The sequence below is a fragment of the Epinephelus moara genome, chromosome 10, assembly GCF_006386435.1.
Source record: "Epinephelus moara isolate mb chromosome 10, YSFRI_EMoa_1.0, whole genome shotgun sequence".
In the NCBI taxonomy this organism is placed as follows: Eukaryota; Metazoa; Chordata; class Actinopteri; order Perciformes; family Serranidae; genus Epinephelus; species Epinephelus moara.
The window spans coordinates 28,896,471-28,923,249 of NC_065515.1; the positions used below are offsets into that span (position 1 = coordinate 28,896,471).

Below are 26,779 nucleotides of genomic sequence, written 5' to 3' on the forward strand. Positions count from 1 at the left end.
GATGAAGATGGAGACCTCTAGTATATTGATAGAATGGTATTGAATTAATTGTGTGAAGCAGACTTTTCCAGCAAGTGTTACAACTAACCTCTTGCCGGTTACAATTTACCCAACCCATGCATTTGCAGATGAAAGGTAAGTTCTAGAAAAATCAATAGCTGTTTATTTCTAGCAGAGATGTGTATGTTGTAAGAACAAAACAAAAAAATAATTCATCTCAAAGAGTTTTAATAACATTCAGCCCAAACTAAAATGTGTTAGGTTGTGCCCTGCTCTCCCCCTAAGTTAATTTGGTACATTTCATTGAACTGGCTCATATACCTGAGCTGAATTAATGACAACAAATACAATTAAGTTGAAATTCCATAACTCAATGTACATGTTAAGCTAAATTAAAGCCAGAAGTTGTTTTGACTTATTGGTCAGATCCTTTTTTTTACAGAGTTCCTTTTATAGTTGTTAAACAATACCAGGGTGAGAATTTCAACAGCACACATGTGACTAAATGTAATCTTTAATTCTGTAAAGCACACATCTATATCCATAACAAACCACAACACACAACAATAATGCTGGGAATTCTTTATTAACTGTCATATGCATCAGGTTTACACAACCACAGTGACACATATTTTAAACAGTTAAATACATCCTGAGAACAAGCGACCGCACACTGCAGAGATGGTAGGCTACAGGGTGACACATGATCAGACACACAGATCAGTGTCTGTCACTTATTGTCAGAAGGCTTCCTACTTGGGGTTGGAGCTACACAATGTTTTAAAATTTGGTTAATTCTTCAATTAATAATTTTTAAAATGAAGGGGCAAAATTGTTGAAAATGTGTTTTGGGGCACTGTTACTGTTCTGCTAATTGTTTTTTTGTTTGTTTGTTTTGTCAATTAGGACTCAGGGATGAAAATAAAATACATTTTAAATTACCCAAATTACAACTTTCTCAGTGTAGCATAGAAATTTAGTTATGGTCATTGTTTTATATTTTGTCACGAGAAACGTCTTTAAATTTACCTCATCCTCACTAATGATATTGTCTCATGATACATATTTTGATAGGTGCACACAAAATGCACTCTTGTTTGCTTGTTTTGTCATTTTTAAGTTCTTGATCTTGATTGTTGAGGGCACAGTGATGGCTGACTGTGATGTACCAACATAGTTTAAAGCAGGTTTACACCACTTGACAATATTACTTACAACATCTAAATAATCTCAACAATATCAGACATTTATTTCACAGTATTCATCATGTTACCACATATGTATCATGGCCAACACACAAACATTTTGTTTTTGGGTAACAGCTGTTCTTTTATTTAGCTATGAGCATGGCTTTATTCCTTTGGGGCTGAGGTGATGCAGGAGGAAGAGGAGGATGAAGGAGGTGTTTGTTGCATCTGTGGAGAAGACATTCAGTCACATTCAGTTTGCAGAACTTTTATATTTACTGCAGGTCATTTACAAACGTTTGACATGTTTTAACTTTAAAGTATTATATCAGTGTTAGAATTTTGATACAGAACCATCAGTTCAAAATGCAAGTAATGATTGATTGTGACCAGCAGAGGGCAACATTAAAGCTACAGTAGGTAACATGCTGAAACCGTAACTTTATCCTGACATGTATAAAAGAGATAATCTGTGGGAAAAATCCTATTCCTCTGGCTCCTGCTAGTGCTACTCATGGCATCTGCAAGAATCTACTACACTTGAACAAAAACGACCAATCAGAGTCAGGAAGAGTCTCTAATGCATGTCAGTCACTGCTATTGACAATTGACAGTTGCAGTAGAGACTCCTCCTGGCTGTGATTGGCTGTTTTTGTTCAGGCACAGTGATGTCTTGCAAATTCCATTAGGAGCACCAGGAGGAGCTAGAGCAACAGAAAATTGTAAAGATAATCTCTCTCATGTGCTACTGTGTGGATGTAGTTCGAGCAAATATGACAAAAAGTTATTTTTTACTACAGTTAACTACTATACTTTTAATACAACTAAAGTCATGCAATGGATGTTGTTAGTATGTCTTGAGAAAATAATGTATATTTGGCTTTTCAGTAGACCTTTTCACATTTTATGTCTCGACAGTGTTGCTTTAATATTTGTGAGAGATGTATATATATATATATATATATATATATATATATATATATATACATATATGTATATTAGCATTTGCATTTGTCATTTGTCTCCAGCTTCCACTATAGGTCTGACTTATAACTCTATAATCCCTGTTTACTTACCATATGTTAGTCCAAACTTCTTTTCCCTCTGTAAATCACTGCAGAAGAACAGATTGAAGTAACATTAGAAAAATCATACATTTAAAATGTTTTGCTAAACTTTGTTTTATCACTAATTGTTGGGTGATTTCAGTTATTTTGACTTCAGATAACTTTTTAAATATTTATGCAGATTATTATGCTCACCTGAGCCAACGTTGATCCCTAAGCAAGTAACTGAGAGGGCAGAGAGAAAAAGAGTTAAATTCGATTACAAAAATTGTTGTCATCCACATCCAACATTTTTCATCTTCATTACCTTACTTCATCCTGTCGTTCCTGATCATTTAAAATGTCTGAATTGTCTTTACTGTTGTTCTATTCCAGATAATCCCAAATAAAGATACTGGAATTCCTTTACAGAAGTATATAAATATATTATGAATGTATATACTGTGATTACAAACATAGGATGGAAAAATAAGCATTGAAACAAGTCAAATATTTTTCATAACCAGACAGTACTGTGAGATGCCACTGTCATACCTGAGTACATTCTCTGAGGGCAGAACTGGACTTTGCTGCCCTCTGGTGTGAGCGGAGCCACCACTACATTATAGACGTCCCCACACTGGACGTTGCCAACATCACAGCTGCTCTCCCCCATAGAGGCAGTGCAGGTGTAGCTGTTGTTGCTGCTCGTCATCTCTGTGATGTAGCTGTGGCTGCTGCCAGCACTGCGCCAGTACACCCGCAGAGAGTTACCGGCCATCCTGTAGAGCCGGACTCCTGATGGACAGCAGGCACCTGTGTGTGAGAAAGACAGAGAGAGAGAGTGATGATGTGACGTGTCTGTTTTGACTTTATTTTCTCAAAGGTTATAAGATGTTGGTGGATATTTAATGTTAAACCGAATTTAAAACAACAATATAAAGGCCATTTCAAAGACAGCTGGAAAAAGAAACAGTAACATGACCATCTGTGTGTTCTACACATGCTGAGTCTTTGAGCTATAAACATTAATTGGACTGTTTACCCTAAAATCAAAAGTTTTTCCTGTTTTCTGCGGTGCTATTTATCAACCTAGATTGTTTTTACATGAGTTGCTAAGTGTTGGAGACATAGGTCAGAAAGATGTCTGTCTTCTCTCACATCAACTGTATCACTGCGCAGAAGGAAGCGTGCATCTACTCATGGACGAGCTTGTGCTTGTGACAGCATGAAATATAAACATTAATAATGTCCTCCTCATCTAAGCTGTAACGTCAGCTGGCTCAGTGGTGCTAGGTGAGCTAGAAGTGTCGGTTAGTTATAAACTAATCTCAACAATCTCACAATTTCAAAGGAGGCTTTCTTGTGAGTGTTGATATAGTTCCAACATGAAACTGCTCACGAGGTCTGTGGATTATCTTGAGTCACCAGGTTATGATTTTTGGCAAGAAACATTGCTGTTAAGTTTGTCTTGTTTTTGTTGTAATTTATTTGGCTTAATGCCTTCTAATTCCCTTATATTCAAGAGTAGGCACACTGCTGTTTTACAGTCTCACCAAGAAATTAAGCTCTTAAGTCACTAATATGTAAATGCCTGCTTCCATATTGCAAAAAACATAATGTATACTTGCAAGAATAAAAGGGCAGGATATCACACAAATATTACATAAATGCTATCATATTAATAGTACAATGGGACTTGTATTTAGTTTGTGTGTGTGTGTGTGTGTGTGTGTGTGTGTGTGTGTGTGTGTGTGTGTGTGTGTGTGTGTGTGTGTGTGTAAAGATCTCTGAAGCAGCATGCAAACCCTGCCACAATAATTTGACTCTTTATTTAAACCTATGAAGTTTATCTTGAAGATTTTGAGGTGAAACTTTCACAGAGCACATTATATCTGTGGACAAAATTATCGGTACTGTTTTATTCTATGTGTGACAAGTAATACATTGACGTTAACTACTCAAAATACATTTTTAAGCAGATACTCATTAATGAAGTCTTTGCTTCTCACTGGTTAAAAAACATCATCACTCACTGGACGAGAAGCCCTGATAGGTGCAGTTGGACATGCGCCCACTGTGGCTGTATGCCTCCATGGTGACGGTGTAGTTGGTTCCACAGGTGATGCATCCCATGAGGCAGTGGGAGTCTTCTGTGTGGCAGCGGGCGTGACCACGTGTTGATGTCAGAGAAGTGATGAATGTATGAGCCCCCTTGGCATGAGACCATGAGACGTTGGTCACCGCCTGCGTCACCTGTTCCACTGTTAGATTCAGCGGGCAACAGGGTTCTGTAAAAATAGATGATATACATGGATATTAGGGGTGAAACAAAAAGCTACCATCTGTTTGTGTTTATGTCACAGAAATATCTGTATTGATATCTGTATTTCTATGATACCAATGAGGGTCTAGCCTATATGTATATACACATATGTTGTTAGAAATCGTCTGATCTGCGTCACTTTCTGCATTAAATCTCTGTCATTTATACTCCTCATAAATAGTGTATCTACATGTTTAGCCACCAAAATAATACTGTATTTATGTACCTGAATTAATGCAGTGATAAAATATATTTAAATTTATGTATAATGGTTTTAGAGCTTGGCTCATACTAGAGGCTAAAAGTGGGGAAATCCTGGTCTGCACTGCTTCTTTTTCAAATCTGTTTCTCATAAATTCCCTCAACCTTATGGAAGTGCAATATAGTAATATAGTAAAACACAGCAGTACCTTTAAATGAATTGTAATTAATAACTTGCAATCTACAAATTATTTGAAATTCCAAAAATACATTATAGACAGTATATCATCATTCTTGAAATCAATCTTTATGCTGACGATACATACTTTTACTTTAGTACTTTAGTATAGTGAACAGGAGACTTTAATTGTAATGGAGTAATTCTACATTTTTGTATTGCTACTTTTACCTAAGTAAAAGAAGATTTCTTCTACCACTGCCTATCGGAGATTTTGGACCAACGTGTTAGACAGCGCTCTCAGCACAGTTACTCAGACTTCAAGGAGGCCCTTGGTGACCCAACACATCACTAACTTGCTTTTATATTGTTTTTTTTCTTTAACTTGATACCTGTCTATACCCTTTAATTGAGTGAATCAATCCAAATTTAATCACACTCACCTGTTTCCACAGAGTCAGAGTAGCTGGGTAAACTCTGACCAAAGGAGCTGGTTGCTGTGACACTGACTTCATAAGTGGAGCCGCAGGGAAGGCCGGTGATGTCACAGCTGTTTCTGCTGGTGGTGCAGGTGTGTTTGCCATCATCTCCCAATGCGCTCACAGTGTAAGTAGCAGCCCTGTTGTTTGCTGTCCAGCTGACACTGACGCAGGAGGAGTTTTTCGGATCCAGCATCAGATTCATCGGCATGCAGGGAGCTGATGGGGATGAAGGAAAGAAGTTTTAAAATGGCTGAGTTCACTGAGTGTGTTTGTACCTTTGAGGGTCTGACCTCAGGGGAGACAATGATGACAAGGCTGTTCAGGTCAATTATGAGATATTGTAAAATTGTTTTCTTACAATTAGTGTAGTTTCATTAAATAAACAAGCAATAACAGACTATTGACTACTATACTATACTACTATATTCAACTAGTAATTTCTCATACTGGTTTAAAGTATGTTGTGAATTGTTCAGTCATTTTTTAACTAATCCTTTAAAAAAAAAAAAAAAAGTTTAACAGAATGTTTTTGTGCTTCTGTGTCTAACTCTTAACTTTGAATCGAATTTGAATATGCCCTATAAATAAGTTTCAGTCTTAAGATTTTATGTTTTATGTTAAATCTATGAACCAAAGTTGGCGACACTGTACAAGAGAGATGAACAGAAAAAAGTGAAAAATGTAACAGGATATTTGCTGGATACATTTATATAATATACGAACAGAAGTTTTCTACCTGTGTTTTGGGTGTGAGCTCTGCATGAACGCTTGCATCCGCTATATTCATTGCAGGGTGTCACCACCACGCTGTAGGCACTGTCACAGCTGAGATCAGAGAGGGCACACACCGGTGCCGTGTCGTTACACAGGATGATCTCTGAACTGTCTGCAGCCCGAGTCTCATACAGATCTGCCCCCCGCGTGGCCGTCCACGTGATCTCCAGTGTATCAGTGCTCACCATGGAGACTGATACACCCTCTGGACAACAGGGCACTGAAAGACACAGGTGATACACAAGCAAATAGACATAAACATATATTGATCATAAGCAGGAAATTGAAGAAAATCAGTCTCATAACTCAACATCTTGAAACATGTCACCTCAGCTGCTACTTACAGGTGGTGTAGTTGAGAACTTGCCCTGGAGGACTGCAGCCAGCTTGGTTGTACGCGAACACAGACATAAAGTAAGTGTAGCCACACTCGCAGTGGTAGGTGCAGTTATTGCTGGTGGTGTTGTAGGTCTCCTCGCTGCCGTCACTTCTCTTGATGAAGGCCCCGTAGCTGTCGGCATGAGGCACCGTGTCCCATGTCAGCGTGCAGTTTCCTTCCGGTGACTCCTCGACAGCCAGAGACTCTGGTGGGCAGGGGACTAACAGAACGGGAGGGCAGTGAGTTCAATCACACTCATATACCGACAGGGCCTTTAGAGCACCCTAATGCTGTGTCACTTTATATCCATAACTGTTAATGTGGTCATGTACTGTGTTTTTCTGAAGTTCTCTCCAGTAATCACAAACTAGTCATTTCCATTTTCAAATGTACTTGTACATTCTTACGTATAACAGACTAATGATTTTCTTCAATAAGATGATTAAGGGTGATAATAACTCTTGTAGCTTATTGTAGTGTATTTTTAAGTATGTGTATTATTTAATTATAGTTACCATTAGTTTTAATTTATTAAATTGATGGATACTGCAGCATGATTTGTCTTTTTAGATTTTCTTATATCTGTTATATTACTGTTACAGTCGCTTACATTTTTTATTTTTTAAGAGAATATGATGATGAAACTAACAGCTGTCTCATAGGCAAATCTTAAATATGCTACAAGTTGCTGCAGTCCTTAAAGGTGCAGACCTTTTTTCTCTTTCCCTTCTGTGTCTGTGCAGGTTTAAATGCAGTTTAAATCAAATTTATTTGTCTGCTTATGCGCCATAGATTTAATACCTCACAATTATAACACAGTAAAATCTAAATATCTGCAGTTGTGCTTCACCAAACCAGTTTACAGACTTGTCAAAACATTATTCCATAGCACATTATTTGCCCTCTTTTCCCCATTTGTTTGCAGCAGAGCAATTTCACTCAGGATGAATAAAGTTTAATCTTATATTAACTCTTGTGGTGTGCATTAACAGTAGAATAGTTAGTTCTCACACACTAAATTGAACTACAAAACACTCATTAAACTTTTCTTGTTATAAACCTATTATTTTACAATTAAATGCTAAATTTGGTTTTTGGTATAAGGCATGGGTAATATGTTAAAAAAATCTTATATAATGGTGTGTGTAATTTTTTATGTTATTTGATATAATGTGATGTCATGAAATATATGGTAGTTCATAGAGAAAATAATCGGATGATAATGATGGCTAATCCATAATTAATGAAACATCTGACAAATCAAAGTACATCATCATATTGATACATAAATAAAGTAAATCCTCATTAAATGTAATACTGTTTTCATAAATAAGGCCTGCTTGGTAGAAACACCTCTATTCTATTTCTTTTTTCTATATAAAACCAAAGTCAAAATCAGTATCCAGAAAAAAAACAGTATCAGCCAATATATATAAATGTGTGGATCTGATCACAATCAAATCTCTAATACTCACAGGTGACAAACACCACAGGGTTGGATGGCAAGCTGGGCCCGGCCGGGTTGCAGGCGGTGACCTGGATAGTGTGTACCTCTCCGCAGCCCACTGGCGACAGGGTGCAGGGGCTGGATGTGGAGTTACACGTGAGGTTCTGGTCACTCATCACATGGTACTCGATGTGTCCATAGACCTGCTGATCGAGTTCCCAGGATACAGAGAGTCCAGCCACACTGTTACTCATCACCAAAGAGACGCTGACAGAATATGGTGTTGGAGGTCCTGTTCAGACACAAGGAGAAAACATAAAGACACAGTTACCTTTTTAGATTAAGATTTTATAATAAGTTGATAAAATATGATATATTTCTGATGTAGTGCACGTCACTGCTCATATTTCTTCACTTCTACTTACGCACCTATGTGTAGAATGTATTTACAATTGTTACATCATTGCCCTGATGGCATAAGTCTGAAGGAAAAAAAATGAGACAGTCCTGGCAAACTGGTCAGCCAAGTCATGCTTCATCTTACCACAAGGGGTCGTCAAAGTAGAGAGAACTTTTACTTGTAAGGAAGTATTTTTCCAATGTTATGTAAATGTTTTAAATACTATTTCCATCACTTTCAGTCGGGTGCTTCAAAGCTCATGGAATTATTGCTCCTTTGCAAATATATGATTTCACTTTATATTTCACTGAGGTGGTGGTTTGGGTCTCTTTCTTTTCCTAACTACTAGGATTGGGATGTCAGAAGGTTTATAGGTTTCTGAGAAAGTGTTTCTGCTGTTCTCTCTGACAGGGTTCAGATATGTAACTGTATCTAGTTATTTGTTATTGGTTTTTTTTTCCACTTTTTTAATGTATAATATTTTTAAATGTTATCATAAAGGTAAACAGACTTTATAGCTACAGGTGTACGCATGTCGCTCTCCCCTATAGTATGTGATTACACAGCCATCCACAGAGTATATAAACAGTGTCTCTGTGCTTCCTTACTTGTCGTCTGGTTGAGGTACAGACTCATCTCCCCCTTTCGGCCCTCGGGGTCCCAGGCGACACCCTTGATGAAGTAGAGGGAGCCAGCATCCAGGCCAGAGATGGTCAAACTGGTGTCTGAGGTGTTGTGCTTCATGTCAGTGCTTGAGCCAAGCTTGTATATAGTTATGGAATATTGGACGGCATGAGCAACAGGAGCCCAGGATACAATGATGCTGTCGTTGCTGGGAGAGGAGGTGGAGAGCTGAGGAGGAGGAAGAACTGAGGAAGAGAAGAAAGATTGACACGTTTTACATGTTTGCTGCAGACTGTACTTAAATACTTAAAGATGTTCGGGTTTTTTTGCTTTGATTGTTTGTGCAGAGGTGAGTAGTAACTAGTTACATTTACTCAGTTACATTTACTCGAGTAACCTTTTGGATAAATTGTACTTTTCAGAGTAGTTTTAATGCAAAATACTTTTTACTTTTACTTGAGTTATATTGTTTTAAAGCAACAATGCTCTTACTTGAGTACAATATTTGGCTACTCTACCCACCTCTGAGTACATAATTACATATATATATATATATATATATATGTAATTATGTACAGTATATATAAGAATATATTTGTGTTTCTTGTGCCTTGATTTATGTTTGTAAAGATTTAATTTATTTTTGTTTTAGTTAAAGGAGTATCGTTTAAAATACATGAATTTGCAGATTATTATTTTTGATTGATTGATTAAGTTCATGTTCTTATTTTACAAATAAATCAGACGTTACTCAACAGTTACTCAGTACTTGAGTAGTTTTTTCACCAAATACTCTTTTACTCTTACTCAAGTAATTATTTGGATGACTACTTTTTACTTTTACTTGAGTAATATTGTTCTAAAGTATCAGTACTCTTACTTGGGTACAATATTTGGCTACTCTACCCACCTCTGTCTATGAGTCCCTCAGCTGCTCTTTAGGCACCTCCACTGTATGAAAATCAGTTTTTATGCTGTTTACAGGCTAGGTGAGCAACTGACCTCAGATGTGTGAAATTAAATGTGAAAACTTTTTTGTCCTTAGACCTTTGTTTCATCTCTTTTGTTTCCAACATGTGACTGAAAAGCTTTTTAAATTCATGTATATTATACTAAAGCTGGATCTCACATATTACATTTGTGTTATTAAATAAAATCAGAGATGAATAATGGCAAACATTGAACAAAAAACAGCGAAACTGCTTGAATGAAGTTTATTTGGCTCATGTGGATCAGATTTTCCCCCCCGAGATGGGGTGAGAGTTGACAGCTACGTTGTCAGGACGAGGTCAGCCCATTGTGTTTGACACAAAGGGGTCAGGTATAGTTACCATTGACACAAGAGGCCTTGAGGGGCTCTGAGGCATTTACTGGATAAGAAAAACCTGGATTTGCACAAACACTGAAGATGGTGTGTGTATACATATACCCACAGTACTGTACTTAGTGGCTCTGCTGTGGGACAATGAGAAAGATCAAGTGACCTCTACAGGGCATGGGGGTTTATGAAGACAGGACACGCTGTTTCTCAATGAATGTGTGACTCATTTCTTCACGTAAATGAGCCCTTGGGCATTTTTTTCCCCACTTATTGCATTTATGAGGTTTTGTTCCCCAGCTGTGTAAGTGGAAACACATAAATCCAACATTTCTTAGAGAAATAATGAGACAAACAACAGTACCTGTTTTGGTGGTAATGGAAAGAGACGGCTGATTCCGGCCTCCATGGTTCATAGCCATGATTCTGAGCGTGTACTCAGTGTATGGTGTGAGGGATGTAATTTTAGCAGGGGAGGAGGACACTGTGTCTTCTCTGAAGAAGCCATTGCCGTTCTCAATTCGTATGATGTAATGAGTCGCCCCAGTCACCAAGCTGAACTCCACTATCAAGGTGCTGCTATCCTGGGACTTCACCGTATGGATGGGATCCATCATCTCAGGGGCTGAAAGAGTCACAGTCAGAACGGATCAGAGATGACATCCAAGAAGAGGACAATGCTGTAAAATTTAAATTCAAATAGAAAGATTTTGGTAATGAGATGTGAAGAATGGCCTCTACCTTCTCAGCAATTGTTGGCTGTGAAAGCTACTTTTTTAGCTACAAATTTCAAGGATTAAGTGAAGGGAAACAGCATTTTATTTTGTCTCATCTTCCTGGGTACATTTGAGGAAACTACACACTGAATGTAATAATAAACAAATTCCTCTTAGATATTTTAATCACAATTAAGCGAGACTAAAAGTGACTCTGTGATCCTTTGTTCAGTGCACTTTTACAGCTGCCCATCATCAAAATAACATTTAAGTGTTTATATTTACATTGTAGCATTAGTTATTACACTGGATTCACTATTTATTTTTTCAGGCTGTTTTCTGTGTTGACAATGAATTAGTGTGCCTGAACACTGAAGCAGAAAACTGTGCTGTAGACATTTTTTTTTTTTTCAGACAAAGTCAAACACATGCAAAACCAAAATAGTAAAGAACTGCTTGTTTTTTTAAATGGGAAATGAAACAACAATTTAAACACTTAGTAACACAAGGTTTTGTTTAGTGCTTATACAGAACCTTGTGTTACTAAGTGTTTAAATATTACAGGTATATGGACACAAGTGTACCTCACCTGTGGATGACTCAATAACTGCAGTGCTCAGCGGCGTTTGGGAATTATCCAGAGCTTCAACTGTGAATGTATACATGACGTTCGGGGACAGAGAGTTGATAGAGCCCATCACTGTGTTGGGACCAAATGTGGCAAACGCAATGGGGTCGCTCGGTGAGCTTTGGGGGGCAACGGTGATCTTGTACGACCTGGCTCCAGAGTACCTGATCCATCTGAGAATCACAGTCTTGGATGTTGTTGAGAACACGGATACCTGGAGATCTAATGAGAGAGATGTAAGAAGTGGAAATCAGTATCAAACTTTTTTAGCACCCTGAGACATATGTTCTTTTTCATTCTCATATATGTAAATATGTGTAAACATGATAGAAGTGGATTTATAATAAAACATACAGTACCTTGAGCTGCAGCCTGCAATATAAGATGAAAAAATACTGTTAACAATATGTGTGTCCCTTTTCAAAAGAGTTTATGAACCTGAATTTGAAATGAGCTACAAAAAATGTTATTCCATTACCGTACCTGTGAGCACATGCCCAACGACACAAAAATCACCAGCCACTTGATAACTCCCATTCTTCACGCTTGTCTCTTAAAACACTCTTCTCACTGTTTCTCACACTTTGCTTCTGTTAGATTTTTAAAACTGAATCACTCTTCACTGTTTTACCTTTTTTTTTTAAACATATCTGATGTCTGTGCTGGTTGAAATACCTGCCTTTGGTCCCTCCCACTGGAGACAAATATCCAGTCACAGGGAAGCAGAGAGATGCACCTTGGGGCAAGTTCAGGTTGGGCAGTATGAGAAGGAAACACCTTGTCAGCTATCGGCATGATATTCAATATTCAAGGATGTATAAGACACCACAGAATGCAGCATAGTTGTCTGAAAAAGTAGGTAGATTCCCACGAAGTTAAGGCCTCGAATTACTTCCTTTAACATTGAGGTGTGAGAACATTTTCTAAATTTCTAATTAGTATCATAATTATAGAAGGCTATTTCTGCCAGGATAGGAAAAATAGCTGAAAAGTTTGGAATAAAGACACTCAAATTTACAAGGTAGTAAGTCAAAATGGGGGTCCTAAGTTAAGACTTTTGACATGGCCCAATAAATAATATGAGATAGTAAGTAACACTCAAAGCATCACAGTTGTGACTTTCATAATATGAATTTAGTAAGTCTAAGGTTTAAATTATTATCTTATGTTTGATTTAATATGAAAGTTTTCTGACTAAGTCATCCCATTATTATGATTCGAGTCAAAATCCTGATTCATGATCTCATACTTTTTTCTTACTAACTCAATAATGACATAATATCTAATAATTTTGACTTAAAATGTAAAAAAAACCAAAACCATTATGTCATATATAAATAAATAAATGAATATGGCAGCAGACACCTGAGAATGCAGAACAGGAGGATGAACCATCATGGAAGGACAAGCCTCTGCAGGGCATGTATCACCAACAGACTGAAGAAGTGGCCGACATCAAGAAATCCTATCTATCTATCTATCTATCTATCTATCTATCTATCTATCTATCTATCTATCTATCTGCACCTTATTTTTACAGTCTATGATCTACACTCACACCCACACATGTATATATGTAAATTATATAATAAATTATGATATATTAGCCTATAGGTTGTTCAATCAGCAGTATAAAATAATTAAAGTTAGCTCCCTTTTTACTAGCTGCAACATTAAAGTGATGTACAAAGTAATATCACTAAGCTAAATATATTCCATATATAACATATAAATAATGTATTTTTCTGAAATGGTGTTTTGTTTCTAATGAGTAGCCTTCTATTAATTTTGATAGGCTACTTTAACTATTTTTTTTTAGTTACTTAGGTAAGACTTAGAATGCAGGACTTTTACTTAGTTTAGTTTATTAGTTTGTTTAACAGGGGCCATGCACAACACAACTGTTGAGCCAGATTTAGCTCTATGACAAATTTCCATCTAATAATAATAATTTGCATCTGCGGTACCTGGGCAGGAAAATATAAAAAGACAAAACAGTACAATACAATACCTGTAACTCATTATTTAGACGATGGTCACGAGTACTTCAAAAACTACAGCAGCGCTCCGTCGCACACTTGTTGACGCGGGTGACGTCAGAGTGTGAGGACACGGGACAGGAAGAGGCGCAGAGGGAAAAAAAACCAAAATGGCAACGAGCGCAGAACACGGGCTGAAAAGAATAGTTTGGAAAAGTAAGTCCACCCTAACAGCATAGTGTTTATCGTGCATGTGAAAAAGCGTAACACTTCGTATTCATAACTTAAAAGGCTATGAAGTATGTGCTGTTTTTATTCACTGTTTTTTGCTTTGTGACTTAACATGACAGTTGACGGCTAAGTTTCATTCTGCTGTTTATCGCAACGGAAGTTTAAATACTTGACTTAAGGGAGACTCGATAACACTTGGCACCCTTGTTTATCACAAGTTAACTGACATTGACTTGTTTTATTTCACTTTTGGAGAGTAACGTTAGTCGGAGACAGTGAGGTCACTGGCGATCGTCTGGAGCCCCACCTCATATTTCAGCAGGCTAACGTTAACACAACACTGTCCTAAATAGATTAAGCTAACGTTAACCGACACAAACCTAACATCAGCTTGTCGCAGTTTGTTTTCTTTCCGGTCAAATGTTTGTGTTTCCCGCAGCGCTGTCACCCTTGGTTGGGTTGGGTTATGGTTAAGATGTCGCACAGATGACTGTTTGGGGTTGGGCTGAGGTTAACAGAAGGAAAATCATAACAATACACTCCGTTGTCGGTTTATTAGACAGCGACACATGAAGCTAACATTAATCCAGTCTAATTCAAAACGTTATATAATGAATGTCACATTTAGTTTTTATGTTGAGGTGTTGATTCAACTTTATACACTGCAAATCACACTTTTATTACTGCAAAGGTGAATTGACAGCTTTTGCAAACTGAACATAGTCTCTTTATGAGGGTAACATTAGGATGTACTGCAGGGTTGTTAGCCTATATTCAGTCCTGGGTGAACTACTTAGATCCTTTACTGAAATACAAGTCCTAATACCACCAAATAATCCACTACAAATCCTGCATTTAAAACCTGGCTTAGGCTATATAAGTATTATCAGCAAAATGTAAGTTTGAAAAGTAAAAGTACTCATTCTGCAGAAAAAAAAATGTCTCTGCCACTGTTTTACCATTATGATGTTATTGGATTAATATTACTGCTGCATGACTGTTAATGATGCATTTTAATGTTTTAGATGTTTATAGTTGTAATAATAATAATAATAATAATAATAATAATAATACGTTTTATTTAAAGGCGCCTTTCAGGGCATTAAAGGTCACCTTACAGAACAAGTAACAGACAACTAAATTTAAAAGGGCTAAAAGACACATCAAACATTAACACAGTAAAATGTGAAATCTACAGCAGGGCAATGGCAATTAAATAGAATAGGCCTGTTTAAAAAGGTGGGTTTTCAGGCGGGATTTGAAAATGGATTATGAGTCAATGTTCCTGATGTTCCTTAACCTGATGGGAGGGGGAAACAGAGGAGTTGTCAATGGGGATGGTGAAACTGGGAGTGTTAGTGAGAGTGGATTTAGAGCCAACGAGGAGAACCTTGGTTTTGTCACTGTTGAGTTTTAGGAGATTTGAAGAAAACCACAATTTGATTTCCTGTAAACAGTCACAGAGGGAGGAGGGTGGGAAGGTGGAGGTGGGTTTGGTGGAAAGGTAGAGCTGAGTGTCGTCCGGGTAACAGTGGAAATGGTTATTGTATTTATGGAATATATGACCAAGAGGGAGGAGATAGATGATAAACAGGACTGGACCGAGGACAGAGCCTTGGGGAACACCTGAGGAGAGAGGAGATGGTTGGGATGTGAAGGTTTTCAACTGAATGAACATAATGCGGCCAGGGAGATGGGATTTGAACAAGTCCAGGGGTGTGTCAGATATACCAATTGATGCTAGCCTGTCAATGAGGATAGTTGTGCTAATTTTAACTCCTGCATATACTGCTGGGTACTAGTTTAATCTAAATGAATGCATCATATGCTAAAAGATCATTGTATGTTTTTAGGGTCGCTGTATTGTGAGAACCACATATCTCTCAAAAGTCAGCTTTTCATGGTGTCAGATAAACAGCACGGTTTTCAGCTTTGTATCGATGCATTTTCCAACTGATCCAAGAAGGTTTTCACAGTTTATATAGCTTAAGAAGTAGAAGAATGTTCTCAACCCATAAAGGAACATTTTATCCTTCAATTTATCACAAACATTCAATGTTATCAAAACATCTGAAGATGTGTTGTTTTCATTTGACACAAAGGGGATGGCAAAACTGTAATCTCTAAAGTAAATAAAGCTCTCAGACAAATGTAGTGGTGTTAAAGGTATACTACTTGTTTCTGAGGTGTAGTGGAGTAGAAGTATGAGATTGCATAACATTGAGATGTTCAAGTAAAGTACAAGCACATTAAAGTGGCCTGTTGTACTTGAGTAAATGTACTTCGTTACATTCCACCACAGGTGATTAAACTGCGGAGGATTTACTCAGGTGTACCCAATAAGGTGTAATTAAATGAAGAGACAGACACTTCAACTGTCAAAGTTTTTACAATCTTTACTTTATTTCATAATGCAGAGAGTGTAATCAGAATTACTTACACACACACACACACACACTCCACACACACAGTAATTAGTAGTTTTTTTTCTGGTTTCAGTTATGTTCTTCGTGTTGTTTTTATGAGTCATGTTCTCTATCCTCTTACAGGAATAAAAGATACAATTATTACAGACTGCAGGAAATCTGAAATATGGAAGGTAGGACAACCCTCCCTGTACTCAACACAGAGTCATAGGATTGTGATGGAACTCCACATTAAAGATCCAACTTTTATGTTATTTATTTTACAAATGCACTGTGAATCAGAACAGAAGTGTAATTTCTGGCAACATATTACAGTGTGATGCGTAATTTGACCGACCACTACTGATTCATCTTCTTCACAGATATTGATTCTGGACCCCTTCACCACCAAGCTTCTCTCATCATGCTGCAAAATGTCCGATCTGATGTCAGAGAAAATAACAAGTAGGTTTCCATAACAGTGAAACACTCATTTGTACACAATACTGTCAGTAGACTGAATTAACTGCTGTCTGTATGTGGGTGTCTGTAGTTACTCTGATAAAACAATTTGTTTTCTTAGTTGTGGAGGACCTGTTCAAAAGCAGAGAGCCTGTTCTAGAAATGAAGGCCATCTACTTCATAACACCAACCGCTAAGGTTTGCTGTTATAACCTTGTATAATATTGCATTCACATTCAAATTTTCATGTCTGCAAAATAAGTCATTTTTTGTGCCAAATCGTGTTGTGATTCAATTTCATTTCATTTTTATAGTGTGTGGATGCCTTCATTGCTGACTTCAAGCACAAACCTAAATACAAAGCAGCATATGTTTATTTCACAGACTGTAAGTAACTTAAATCACTTATTTTAACTATCACAATAGCAAAATCAGACAACAGATAACATACAAACTAAAAGCTTTTTCTGTCCCACAGACTGCCCCGATGACCTGTTCAACAACATGAAGCTGTACTGTGCAAAGTACATACGGGTCTGTAAGGAAATAAACATGTCCTTCCTGCCACAAGAGGCACAAGTGAGTGGTTGCGGAGTGTGTTCATTTAGGTTCTTTTGTAATGTCCTATTTCCTCTTTTTATCCAGAGTGTAACTTGCTAACCAAGGAAAATTAACTTAGTGGTCAGTGTCGTGTTGCTGCTGTGAGGAACAGATTTGCAGTGTTCTGACTGAGTGTATCTAATGGGCGTTGGCTGCTTTAAGCTATGATGTAATTATTTTACAAACTTTGTATTTCACAGTGGCTTGGGAACTGTGACTGATTGTTCTTTGTTTGTTGGAAAAAAAGGTCTTAATGTTCTCATTGTTTTGAGATTATTAAAGTAAATTATAGATACTTTTTTGTGTTGATATCCAGGAATTTAATTCTTGAAGAAGAAAAGATTCACGGGCAGCTATATTTTATACTCACATGCAAATTGTTCAAGCAAACAGTATCTTCTTTTTTTTACTCTGGTGTGTTGAATGCTATTCAGGTGTTCACATGTGATAATCCTGGAGCTTTCCAAAGCATCTACAGTCCCAACAGTCAAGACAAAAGGAAGACACTGGAGACAATCGCGGACCAGCTTGTCACACTGTGTGCCACGTTGGATGAGTACCCAGGGGTCAGATATAAGAAGTAAGCCAGAGAAGATTTGGTTTCTCAGGCCCTCAAGTAGTGATCTTTTGTGAGAAAAGCTGGAACCGAGACCGTAGAATATGTTACCTAACTGTGCCAGAAAAGAAACAAAGCTTAATACTGTAGCAAACCCCACCTTGCTGCAGCTTAGCGTAAAATTTAAATGTAAATCCAAACAACAGCAGTGTGTTGCTTTTATTATCTCACATGACATATGATTTTATTTTTCACACAATATACACACAAACCATATATATACATGTGTCAAAAGCAGCAGACTACATGAAGCCAAAGAGCTTTTATCAAAAACACTCACCTAGAGTGGCTTAAAGCCATTTTTCTAGAAATGGCTTTCACCAGGACACTGCCTCTAAGTAATATCGGTGTCAGTGCAACTTCTGTGTGTACGTACTTGACTGTAATAACTCATGAAAATACATTTATAACAAAACCAGAGACAACAACATGGAGAACGCTAAGACCCTTGCGGAGCTGGTGGACAACAAGCTGGCCAAACACTACGAGCTGGATGACAGCGGCAAGAAAAAGGTGAAACACCTGCTGAACAAAAACTGTTGATATAATAAACACACCTTTAGCCCAGGGAGTAATGTGAACCCTGAAAATACAGTATTATTTTCCAGTGACAGCTTGTGAAAGAATGAAGATTCCCTCCTTTGCCTTAAGCAGATTGGATTAATGTTGCACTTCACCAGAAATTTGAAATGGGAAAAGCTTGTGGTGGCCGCTTAAGCAGGATGTGTTGGAGAAGGCAAGGAAAAAAAGCCAAATGTCACCAGACAGTAGCTGCTTTTGTTATTTAAAAAATGCTGTGTTATTTTTAATGTTTTTAATCTGTGTATTTCACCCCTATCAAAAGGGAAAGACCCAGGCTCAGCTGCTGATAGTGGAGAGAGGGTTTGACCCTGTCAGCCCAATCCTGCATGAACTGACCTACCAGGCTATGGCTTACGATCTTGTTGATATACAGAACGACACCTACAAGTAATGACAAGTTTTTTCTACTGAATCTCAGCTCATGCACACATACATAGTAGGCTTACACCACAGTATTGCCATGCTCATATGGCCTTATGGTAATTTTTTTGATTAAGTTTGGTATGTTTCAGTCTGAGTGACTAATGCAAACAACATTTTTTACATTGGTCCAGAGTTGAGCAAGAGTGAAACAGGCTGCAGTGTAACCATTCAGGAAATGTTGGCAATTTTCGTCCACTAAAAGAGCTTGTTTTGTTATTGACAGTCTCAGATTATAACATTATGGAAAGGATCTCTACGGAGATAGACTTTTTTGTTGAGGTATAAGATCGTATTGTTTAACGAGAAATAGCCCCATTTAGTAATTTTTGTCATCGTAAAACACACTTCATTCAAAGTTGACCAGAAATAATCTCACAAAAAACATCCTGTTCCAACAATCACCAACTTTGGTTTGGTTAAAAAAAATAAACCCTTAATTCACACAGTTTGATGTGAAAATATACTGGCCATATACACGCTAAAATTACCTTTTATTTAAATGGATTCTGGTGGGTTTCTGATTAAACAAAAAGGATCTTACCCTTTAACAACAGTTCAGTCTCTGTAGGGATCCTTTCCATAATGTTGTCAGACACTTAAAATAATGACCTGAACATGTCAGTGGCAAAAACAAGCACTTAAAGTAGACAGAAATTGACAGTGCAGACATGCCCCAAATAGTTACATTGCAGCCTGTGTCATTGCTGCCAGCTGCAGCTCAGTAGTGAACAAGTTTCAAAGCTTGTTGTTCCCACTTAGAAACAAAATCATGGGAAAATAGAGTCCAGGTTGAAAATACTGCAGTTACTCCTTAAGGCAATACATTTCTAGCTAACACCACCTCTCTGGTTATTTTTGTATCCAGGTACAAGTCCAAAGATGGCTCAGAGAAGCAGGCACTGCTGAATGAGGACGACGTGCTCTGGGTTAGGCTGAGGCACAAGCACATTGCCGAAGTCACCGAGTAAGTGTGCAAGATCTGAAGAAAGGAGGTGTCCCATTTCTGTCTTCCTCACCCCCAACCCTAACCCCATTTTTTTTCTCATAATAGAGCAATCCGCAAGTTAGTAAAGGAAATATCTGCTAGCAAGAAACAGCCAGATGGGAAGGTACCGTGCTGTGGTGTCTTCTTATCTGCTTCCCTGATCTCTTTAGCTTAGGGATTCTTTATACTTATAATGCATTAACCAAACATCTCATTTTATTGTTTTCTAGATCACAATCAGCAATTTGGCCCAGATGATGAAGAAGATGCCCGCATTCCGTAAACAGGTTACTGAGGTATGTGTTACCAGTATTTATTAAATAGCTTTTGGAGTGGTATCTGTAATTATAAGGCTACATGATTATTATAGTGTAGCTGGGTGTGGTGCCTCCAAAGCCTATTTTCATATGGGATTGACTTCATCATGTTTTTAGCAGCAAAACAGATGAAAAAGTCTCAATTTCTGGCCTGACTTCCATCAAAGGAAATCATTTTTGAAACTCCAATAACAATACTTTGCTCTGGTTATGGTGTTCTTGACTTTTCTCTCTGTCCGAATTGCAGAAAACTATTCATCTGCAGTTAGCCGAGGACTGCATGGAACATTTCTCAAACAACGTGGAGAAACTCTGCAAAGCTGAACAGGTCTGTCTGTGCTCCGTCTTCTGTTTTGGTGGAACAAGTGCCAAAAATTTTTACCCTTCAACCTTGCTTGAACAAGTCAGTGGGTGGGCGGTGGTAGGGATAACAGTGGGTAGAAAGCCTAACGAGTGTAAGCATTTGCCGTTATGGAGTGTCCTTGAGCAAGACACTGATTCCCTTAGAGCTCTGGAGACACAGAGAAGGTGTGTTACTAATACTCGTCAGCTTCCAGATGTGAAATATGTGAATACATGTTTAAAAAGTCCAAACTTTCACAATATTCTAAGCCTAAAGACTTCTAAGAAAATGGTTTGTTTGTGTGTAGGACCTGGCAGTGGGGTCAGACGTTGAGGGGGTGAAGGTGAAAGATCCAATGAGGACCCTGTTGCCGGTGCTGCTCCACCCATATAGCATCCACGACAAGATCAGAGCTGTGTTGCTCTACATCTTCAGTGTCAATGGTATACCAATCTTCTGCTGCAGCAGACTGGTCTCCTTTCACTGTCTGGTCATTAGAATTCTGTAAAGTGGTATTTTGCTTTGTAGCTACTCAGTTCCAGGAACCTTAAAAAGGGCGGCGTCACCAAGAGATGTTAAAAGAACAGCTGTAGGCAATGAGAAACATTTAGGATATCACCTGTTGAGCTGTCCTTACTGAAAGAAATTCTTAGGTGACTACTATTCTGAACATTTCATAGACTAATCTGTTTGATATATATTTTCAAATCTGCCAAAATATTTTCCAGTATTTAATAGACCCCATTACACAAATATACCACTGCATTAAAGTGAACACTCTGCCAGAGATAGGGATACCACTTTCCAGTTATAGTTATAAAATGGGCGTAAAACCTAAAGTTTTCCTTGTTGATCAAGACCTAATAAACTATTATCAGATATTTGCACTGGTTTGTTTGCTTGGTGTGTGTTAACAGGAACAACAGACGAGAACTTAAGCAAACTCATCCAGCACGTGAAGATCGAGGACGAACGAGAGTTCATCCTGAACTGGAAAGAACTGGGGGTCCCTATCATCACATCGGTATGTGGAGAAGAGGAAAAAGGAGGAAGAGATTGATTGAGTTGATGCTTTAGATTGTTATAGGTTGTACAAGAGTGTATCCATGGGTTAAAAGGATCAACAATAGGGCGATATGAGTCGCAATTTTAGTAGGAATGTTTATATTTGCATTTCATTTTACCCTAAACAAGCATGTTCCCTTATGTCTGAAATATGCTTTGTAGGCCTTGGCGTCTCTGTAGCACTTAACCATATTGCTATTTCAATAATATTTTGATTAATTATGCAGCCTTAATCAGTAATCTTTATTGATAAAATAAATTGTAGCTGCCAGCTTGATTTTTCACCATGGTTCACTCTGGGTTTCTTTTTCCTGTCTTCTTGTCTTGTTCATCTGTTTAGTTGTGTCATTCATTCTCAACTGAATCCAGCCTCTTGTTTCTTGTGCTTTTGTTTCTAGCCAAGTTTCTTCTCTCGCAAACCAACCAGACGAGATCGTTCCCAGGATCAGACTTACAACCTTTCCAGATGGACTCCTGTCGTAAAAGACGTGATGGAGGTCAGTGAGAGCAGATTAACATGTTGTATAATGAATTCTATTAACAGCTATCATCTCTACATGATCACACAGCATTTACACCTTTAATTAATCAAATTTACATACTATTTCTTGAAAACTCTTTCTGACTGGATTTGCTTTATGTAACAGGAAGTTTAGCAGCTGTAGATACCAAAAATGAATTAAGTAATGTAACCCCAGGAAGCAATGATATAAAGTGGGTATAGATAGGATGTAGGATAGGAAGGATAAAGAAAAGAAGTTCCGGCAATAACGTAACTGAATGCCTTACAAATCTCAACATAGCTTGTTCTAGGTCACTGTGTTACCTGCGTCCACCTCTCAAAGGCATTTGTGAGAAAAAATATGAACAGAACTGTGACAGCACCACAAAAGGAAGTTATCAGATTCAGGTCATCTGATAGGCCATGTCACATACATGTTTGTGTGTTTGTACTGCCTCATCTATTTGTAAAAATCTCAGCATCTATAGGGCACAATAACGCACCACTTGTATTGATCCCAGGGGATGATCCTTTGGTGTCAGCAGCGTCCCTCTGCACCGATCCTCAAAAGCTTTTACAGTATTTCAAGTGTGTTCCATTTCAGATGTTACTGTATTGAGGTGATTGTATATTGTATATATTGTGTTAAAACAAAGGAAGGGTGTCACTGTCACCTGCTACCTTGTTTAAGTTTGTTCTCCAGAAAGAGACATGTCACGCACACAGCTCGTTGACTTGCTTTTTCACCCTGTCTTGTGATGAGACTTGCTTGTGGCTGGGGTTTTCTTTAGTGTGATAAGTTGCATTAAAAATCTATGCTTTTGACTGCAGTTCTCAGAATTAGATGAGGAACTGAGAGGCAAGTTAACTCCGGTGTCATAAAATTAGGTTATTTCTAAAACCTGAATACTGCCTCTCAGTTCTGTAATTTCATAGGACTGAAATTCCACATTTTGGTGTCATGTGATGTCTGATAAGGAAACAGTTGGTCATAAAGAAAGTTGAGATTGTATTTTTAGAAGCTTTAAGTCTCATTGTTACAATTTTTCAAATAGGATTTAAAATTATATTAAAAAAATAACAATCCATCAAAGAGGAACTGGCTGATCTGTAATATAACAAGTTCCTTTGTGTCCTCTCCTCATTTTCACTTCCCTTTCCTGTTATTACCTGAAAAGCCATTTCTGTGCTGTCTTCACCACCCAGCCACCTGGTTTCCTGTAAGCTGTCGTCAACAGTTTCCTCTTACAGCAGGAAACTGACTAGTTTTTCATTGTGTGGCAGCATAAAATCAGGTCGAAATAAATTGAAACTATTAAAAAATCAATGTATTTTTCAATGAAAATGCACCAAAACACCAAAAACAATGAGTTTTATAAGTTTAGAACCACATTAAAATGTAAAGTCTGTGACACTGAGAAGCGCTTGACAGCAGATTGCTCCTTTGTCTTTAAATTGTTTTTTCATTCCTGATGCATCATGTAGTTGGCAGCAGAAATTGTCATGTAGTGATGTGCTCATTCCATAGTCCAAATATTACACCTACTTTGGAGTTTGGTTCTTCTATTATTTGAAGTGATTCACAGACTGTTTTTATGCCATTAAAGTGAAAAGTCTAACTTGCATTTCAGATGTAAGGAGAAGGGAAGTGACACCACCTTCAATTTTATATTTTAAAACCTGGTATTAAAGGGTGTGTTTTTTGGAGTTATTGATGTAGGGCTGTACACTTTCTTGGCGTTACCTTGCCATCAGACAGCTCTTTCCTTTTAGCGCTACATTTTCTCAACCTTTAACTTCCATATTCCTACAGGGAAATTGCCCAACTGTGCTGTGCGCTGCATTACACCACAGGTCAGCTTTTCGGGTCAGAAAGTGCTTTCGCAGAATCCCACGGAAACGAGCCCCACCTTAAAAACTCCAAACTATCCCTTTAAGTGTTGGTTTGTTGGTCAGACAGAACTATTTGATCTGTTTGGTTTTCACCCACTCATCACAATATTATTAAAGTGAGGTGTTAGATTTCTGTGCATCTGACTGTATGTAGGATACGTCACATAAGTACAAGCAAGAGCTAGCCAAAAAGATTTGGTCTATGTGTGACTTAACTTTTACAAATGACAGATAAATAACAAATCTGTTCCTCTCAGGATGCCGTGGAGAACAAACTGGACACCAAAGAGTGGCCTCACCAGTCTGAGTGTCCTGCTGCCTGGAATGGCTCCGGGGCTGTCAGGTACAGTAGGTTTTTTTATTACACTTGACCTGGGTCAGTAGCTTCTTGAAATATTTATAAATGCCGCCAGAAATGCTCCAATCCAGCTTTTTTAGGGGTTATTCCAATGACTGACTCAGTGTCAAAAGCTCCTGCATACCACTCTGTGATAGAAGCCAACACCTTTTCCTTGTCTCCACCTGTTAGAACACTACTGAAAAATATCAGTATATTTTCTTATACTGTCAGTTCCTCAAAAAAGACATCTTCTAATCTACACACACAAGGTCCCAATTGGCTTTTGACAGTTAAGAGGGTGGTAAGTTAGCGCCCTCTAGTGATGATTTGTGGTCCTACTTTGAGTTGTTCATGTGGTGGTTTTTAAGGGATTGTTTGAGGTGTTACTGCCACTGGGTTTAATAACAAGAATGATCTGGGTCTATTTATGGAATCTAGAGTTAGTTCTGTATATCTGTCCGTCACCGTCTTCATGTCTTTTTTACCAGGATGTTAATGTGGTTATTTCTCTTTCTTTCCCCAAGTTAAACATTCAGCTCCCATTTCTTCTTTAGAATTGTTTCAGTACATTTCTGTTGTCCACCCTCTGCTCCTCAGTGCCCGACAGAAGCACAAAGCCAGTGCTCAAGATGAGCGCCGGACCGGCTCACGCCTCATTGTTTTTGTTCTTGGGGGAATCTGCTTCTCTGAGATGCGTTCTGCCTACGAGGTCACCCAGGCTGTAAAGTCCTGTGAGGTCATCATAGGTGAGCATTAATACATGATTGCACTAGTGACAGGTTAAATCACCTATTTCTGCTTCTTTCAGCATTTTAAATGTCTTTAGGAGTTTGTACTCATTGACATTGCAAGGAAATTTCTGTAGTTCTCATCAGTTCCAGTTGGTAACTTCATTCAAATAAAGTAAAGGCCAATTTGATACAGCACCATAAACTTCATTTTAATTGGGCTTTTAGCCTGGGAAACACCCAGTGAATTTTAAACTAACTTAGATTTTATATTTCCAGCTTTTTTACACCACCTGCTGGAGCCAGTCAGAATTGCATAAGAGTTTTATGCTCTTATCAGGGACCTAATATTTGTTTGATATTTTGTTTCCAGGATCTTCTCACATTTTGACCCCGACCGGTCTCCTGAATGACATCAAGGCTCTGAGCAAAGGCCCCATGGAGACTTTCACAATAGAGGAAAGGAGCAACGCCTGAGAGGTCTCTAACTAACACCTCCCCAATCTCACCCAACCTCCCTACATCTCATATCACCCAGCACAGTGCACTCAACTGGACTTCCTGAATGGAAGACTGAAGGGAATTTACCTTATACTTATCTTTGTGTTTAATACTCTTTTCAAACTTGGTGCACATTTACGGTAGGCATGAGGGAAAATTCTCTTTTAACTTGGTCAGTAACTAAAATTGTGGCCTGCTTATGGCATTTATAGTTTGCTAATTGTCATTTGATCATGTAGATCATATTAAAAGTGAATTGACCTCATCCTACGATCAATAATTAAAGTAAAAACCGTCTGCCTATCTGTGTTTGTGTTGTCCATATAAAAGATTCTGGTTATGTTACGTGTTGAACGACATCTGAGAAACCTTCAGAGAGAGAATGGTGGTTGAAAGTAGTGCAAAGCTAATGTATATACTGTATGTAAGCACTGAGTCCCTGCTGTGTCATTCTGACTTTTTCAGTCACACTTTATGTAATTTTGAAGAGTGTATTTACGTTTCTTTCTTGATCTGAACAACTGACTAATAAATGGATGAAGTGGTTCAAATCTGGTCTGAGTTCCAATCCAAGGATGAATAAGTTGTTGAAATAATGATGGTAAAAGCACTTAATCCCCCTTGTCAATCAAAACAGCTGTAACGTAATATTCCTAACGAACAATCCTTTTATTAAACAGAGAACCACATGTTCAATAGACAGGTCCACAGGAGCGTATAAACCTGCTGAACAGACAATAGATGAACCAAAGGCTTCTGTAATGTTATACATTTAATTCTGCCCTACTTCTACAGGCTTTATGCTTCAGTTACATGGCATTTAGGTTGTTAAATATGTATTCAAGATTGTGCACAATACAGAGACGTGTACATATTTCCTTTTTTGAGAAGTGAAAACATGATAGGGGTGTTTAATCTTTATGTGTTTGGGAGCTTTGTGCTGAAAGTTAATAGAACAAACTATAGTAGATTGGATTTGAAAGGAGGGATGCTTCACTGCAATTTGTGGTGTTACTGTATAGCAACAAAAGAAAGGTGAGGATGAAGCCAACGTTGATATCTGGTGGGGTAAAAGTTCAGTAAAATACATGCAAATGGCTT

The 26,779-nt window shown here is 37.9% G+C and overlaps 2 protein-coding genes across 3 annotated transcripts; one reads left to right on the forward strand and one right to left on the reverse strand.

Annotated features, from left to right (window-relative positions):
- Positions 1-571: 571 nt before the first annotated feature.
- On the reverse strand, positions 572-12,337 carry LOC126397274 (fibronectin type III domain-containing protein 7-like). Of its 2 annotated transcripts, none has more exons than XM_050055928.1 (13): positions 12,190-12,337; positions 11,668-11,928; positions 10,727-10,987; positions 9,029-9,289; positions 8,049-8,312; positions 6,539-6,793; positions 6,157-6,414; positions 5,382-5,636; positions 4,270-4,524; positions 2,789-3,049; positions 2,450-2,479; positions 2,264-2,301; positions 572-1,415 (listed from the first exon to the last, which is right to left on the reverse strand). In XM_050055928.1, exons 2-12 carry the CDS (start codon positions 11,774-11,776, stop codon positions 2,270-2,272), a joined length of 2,241 nt encoding a protein of 746 aa, XP_049911885.1. In that variant the 5' UTR covers positions 11,777-11,928; positions 12,190-12,337; the 3' UTR covers positions 572-1,415; positions 2,264-2,269. The 2 variants fall into 2 exon arrangements, with proteins under 2 accessions (XP_049911885.1, XP_049911886.1); XM_050055929.1 differs by lacking the exon at positions 12,190-12,337 and adding an exon at positions 12,066-12,159.
- A 1,458-nt stretch (positions 12,338-13,795) lies between these two features.
- Positions 13,796-26,227, forward strand: stxbp3 (syntaxin binding protein 3). The gene is made up of 19 exons (XM_050055187.1): positions 13,796-13,901; positions 16,466-16,515; positions 16,705-16,786; positions 16,905-16,981; positions 17,098-17,170; positions 17,262-17,362; positions 17,818-17,963; positions 18,419-18,512; positions 18,844-18,968; positions 19,870-19,968; positions 20,056-20,113; positions 20,220-20,285; positions 20,554-20,634; positions 20,957-21,092; positions 21,567-21,673; positions 22,113-22,211; positions 24,367-24,452; positions 25,047-25,195; positions 25,551-26,227. The coding sequence occupies exons 1-19, from the start codon at positions 13,856-13,858 to the stop codon at positions 25,652-25,654; spliced, it is 1,779 nt and encodes a 592-aa protein (XP_049911144.1). The 5' UTR covers positions 13,796-13,855; the 3' UTR covers positions 25,655-26,227.
- Positions 26,228-26,779: the final 552 nt, after the last annotated feature.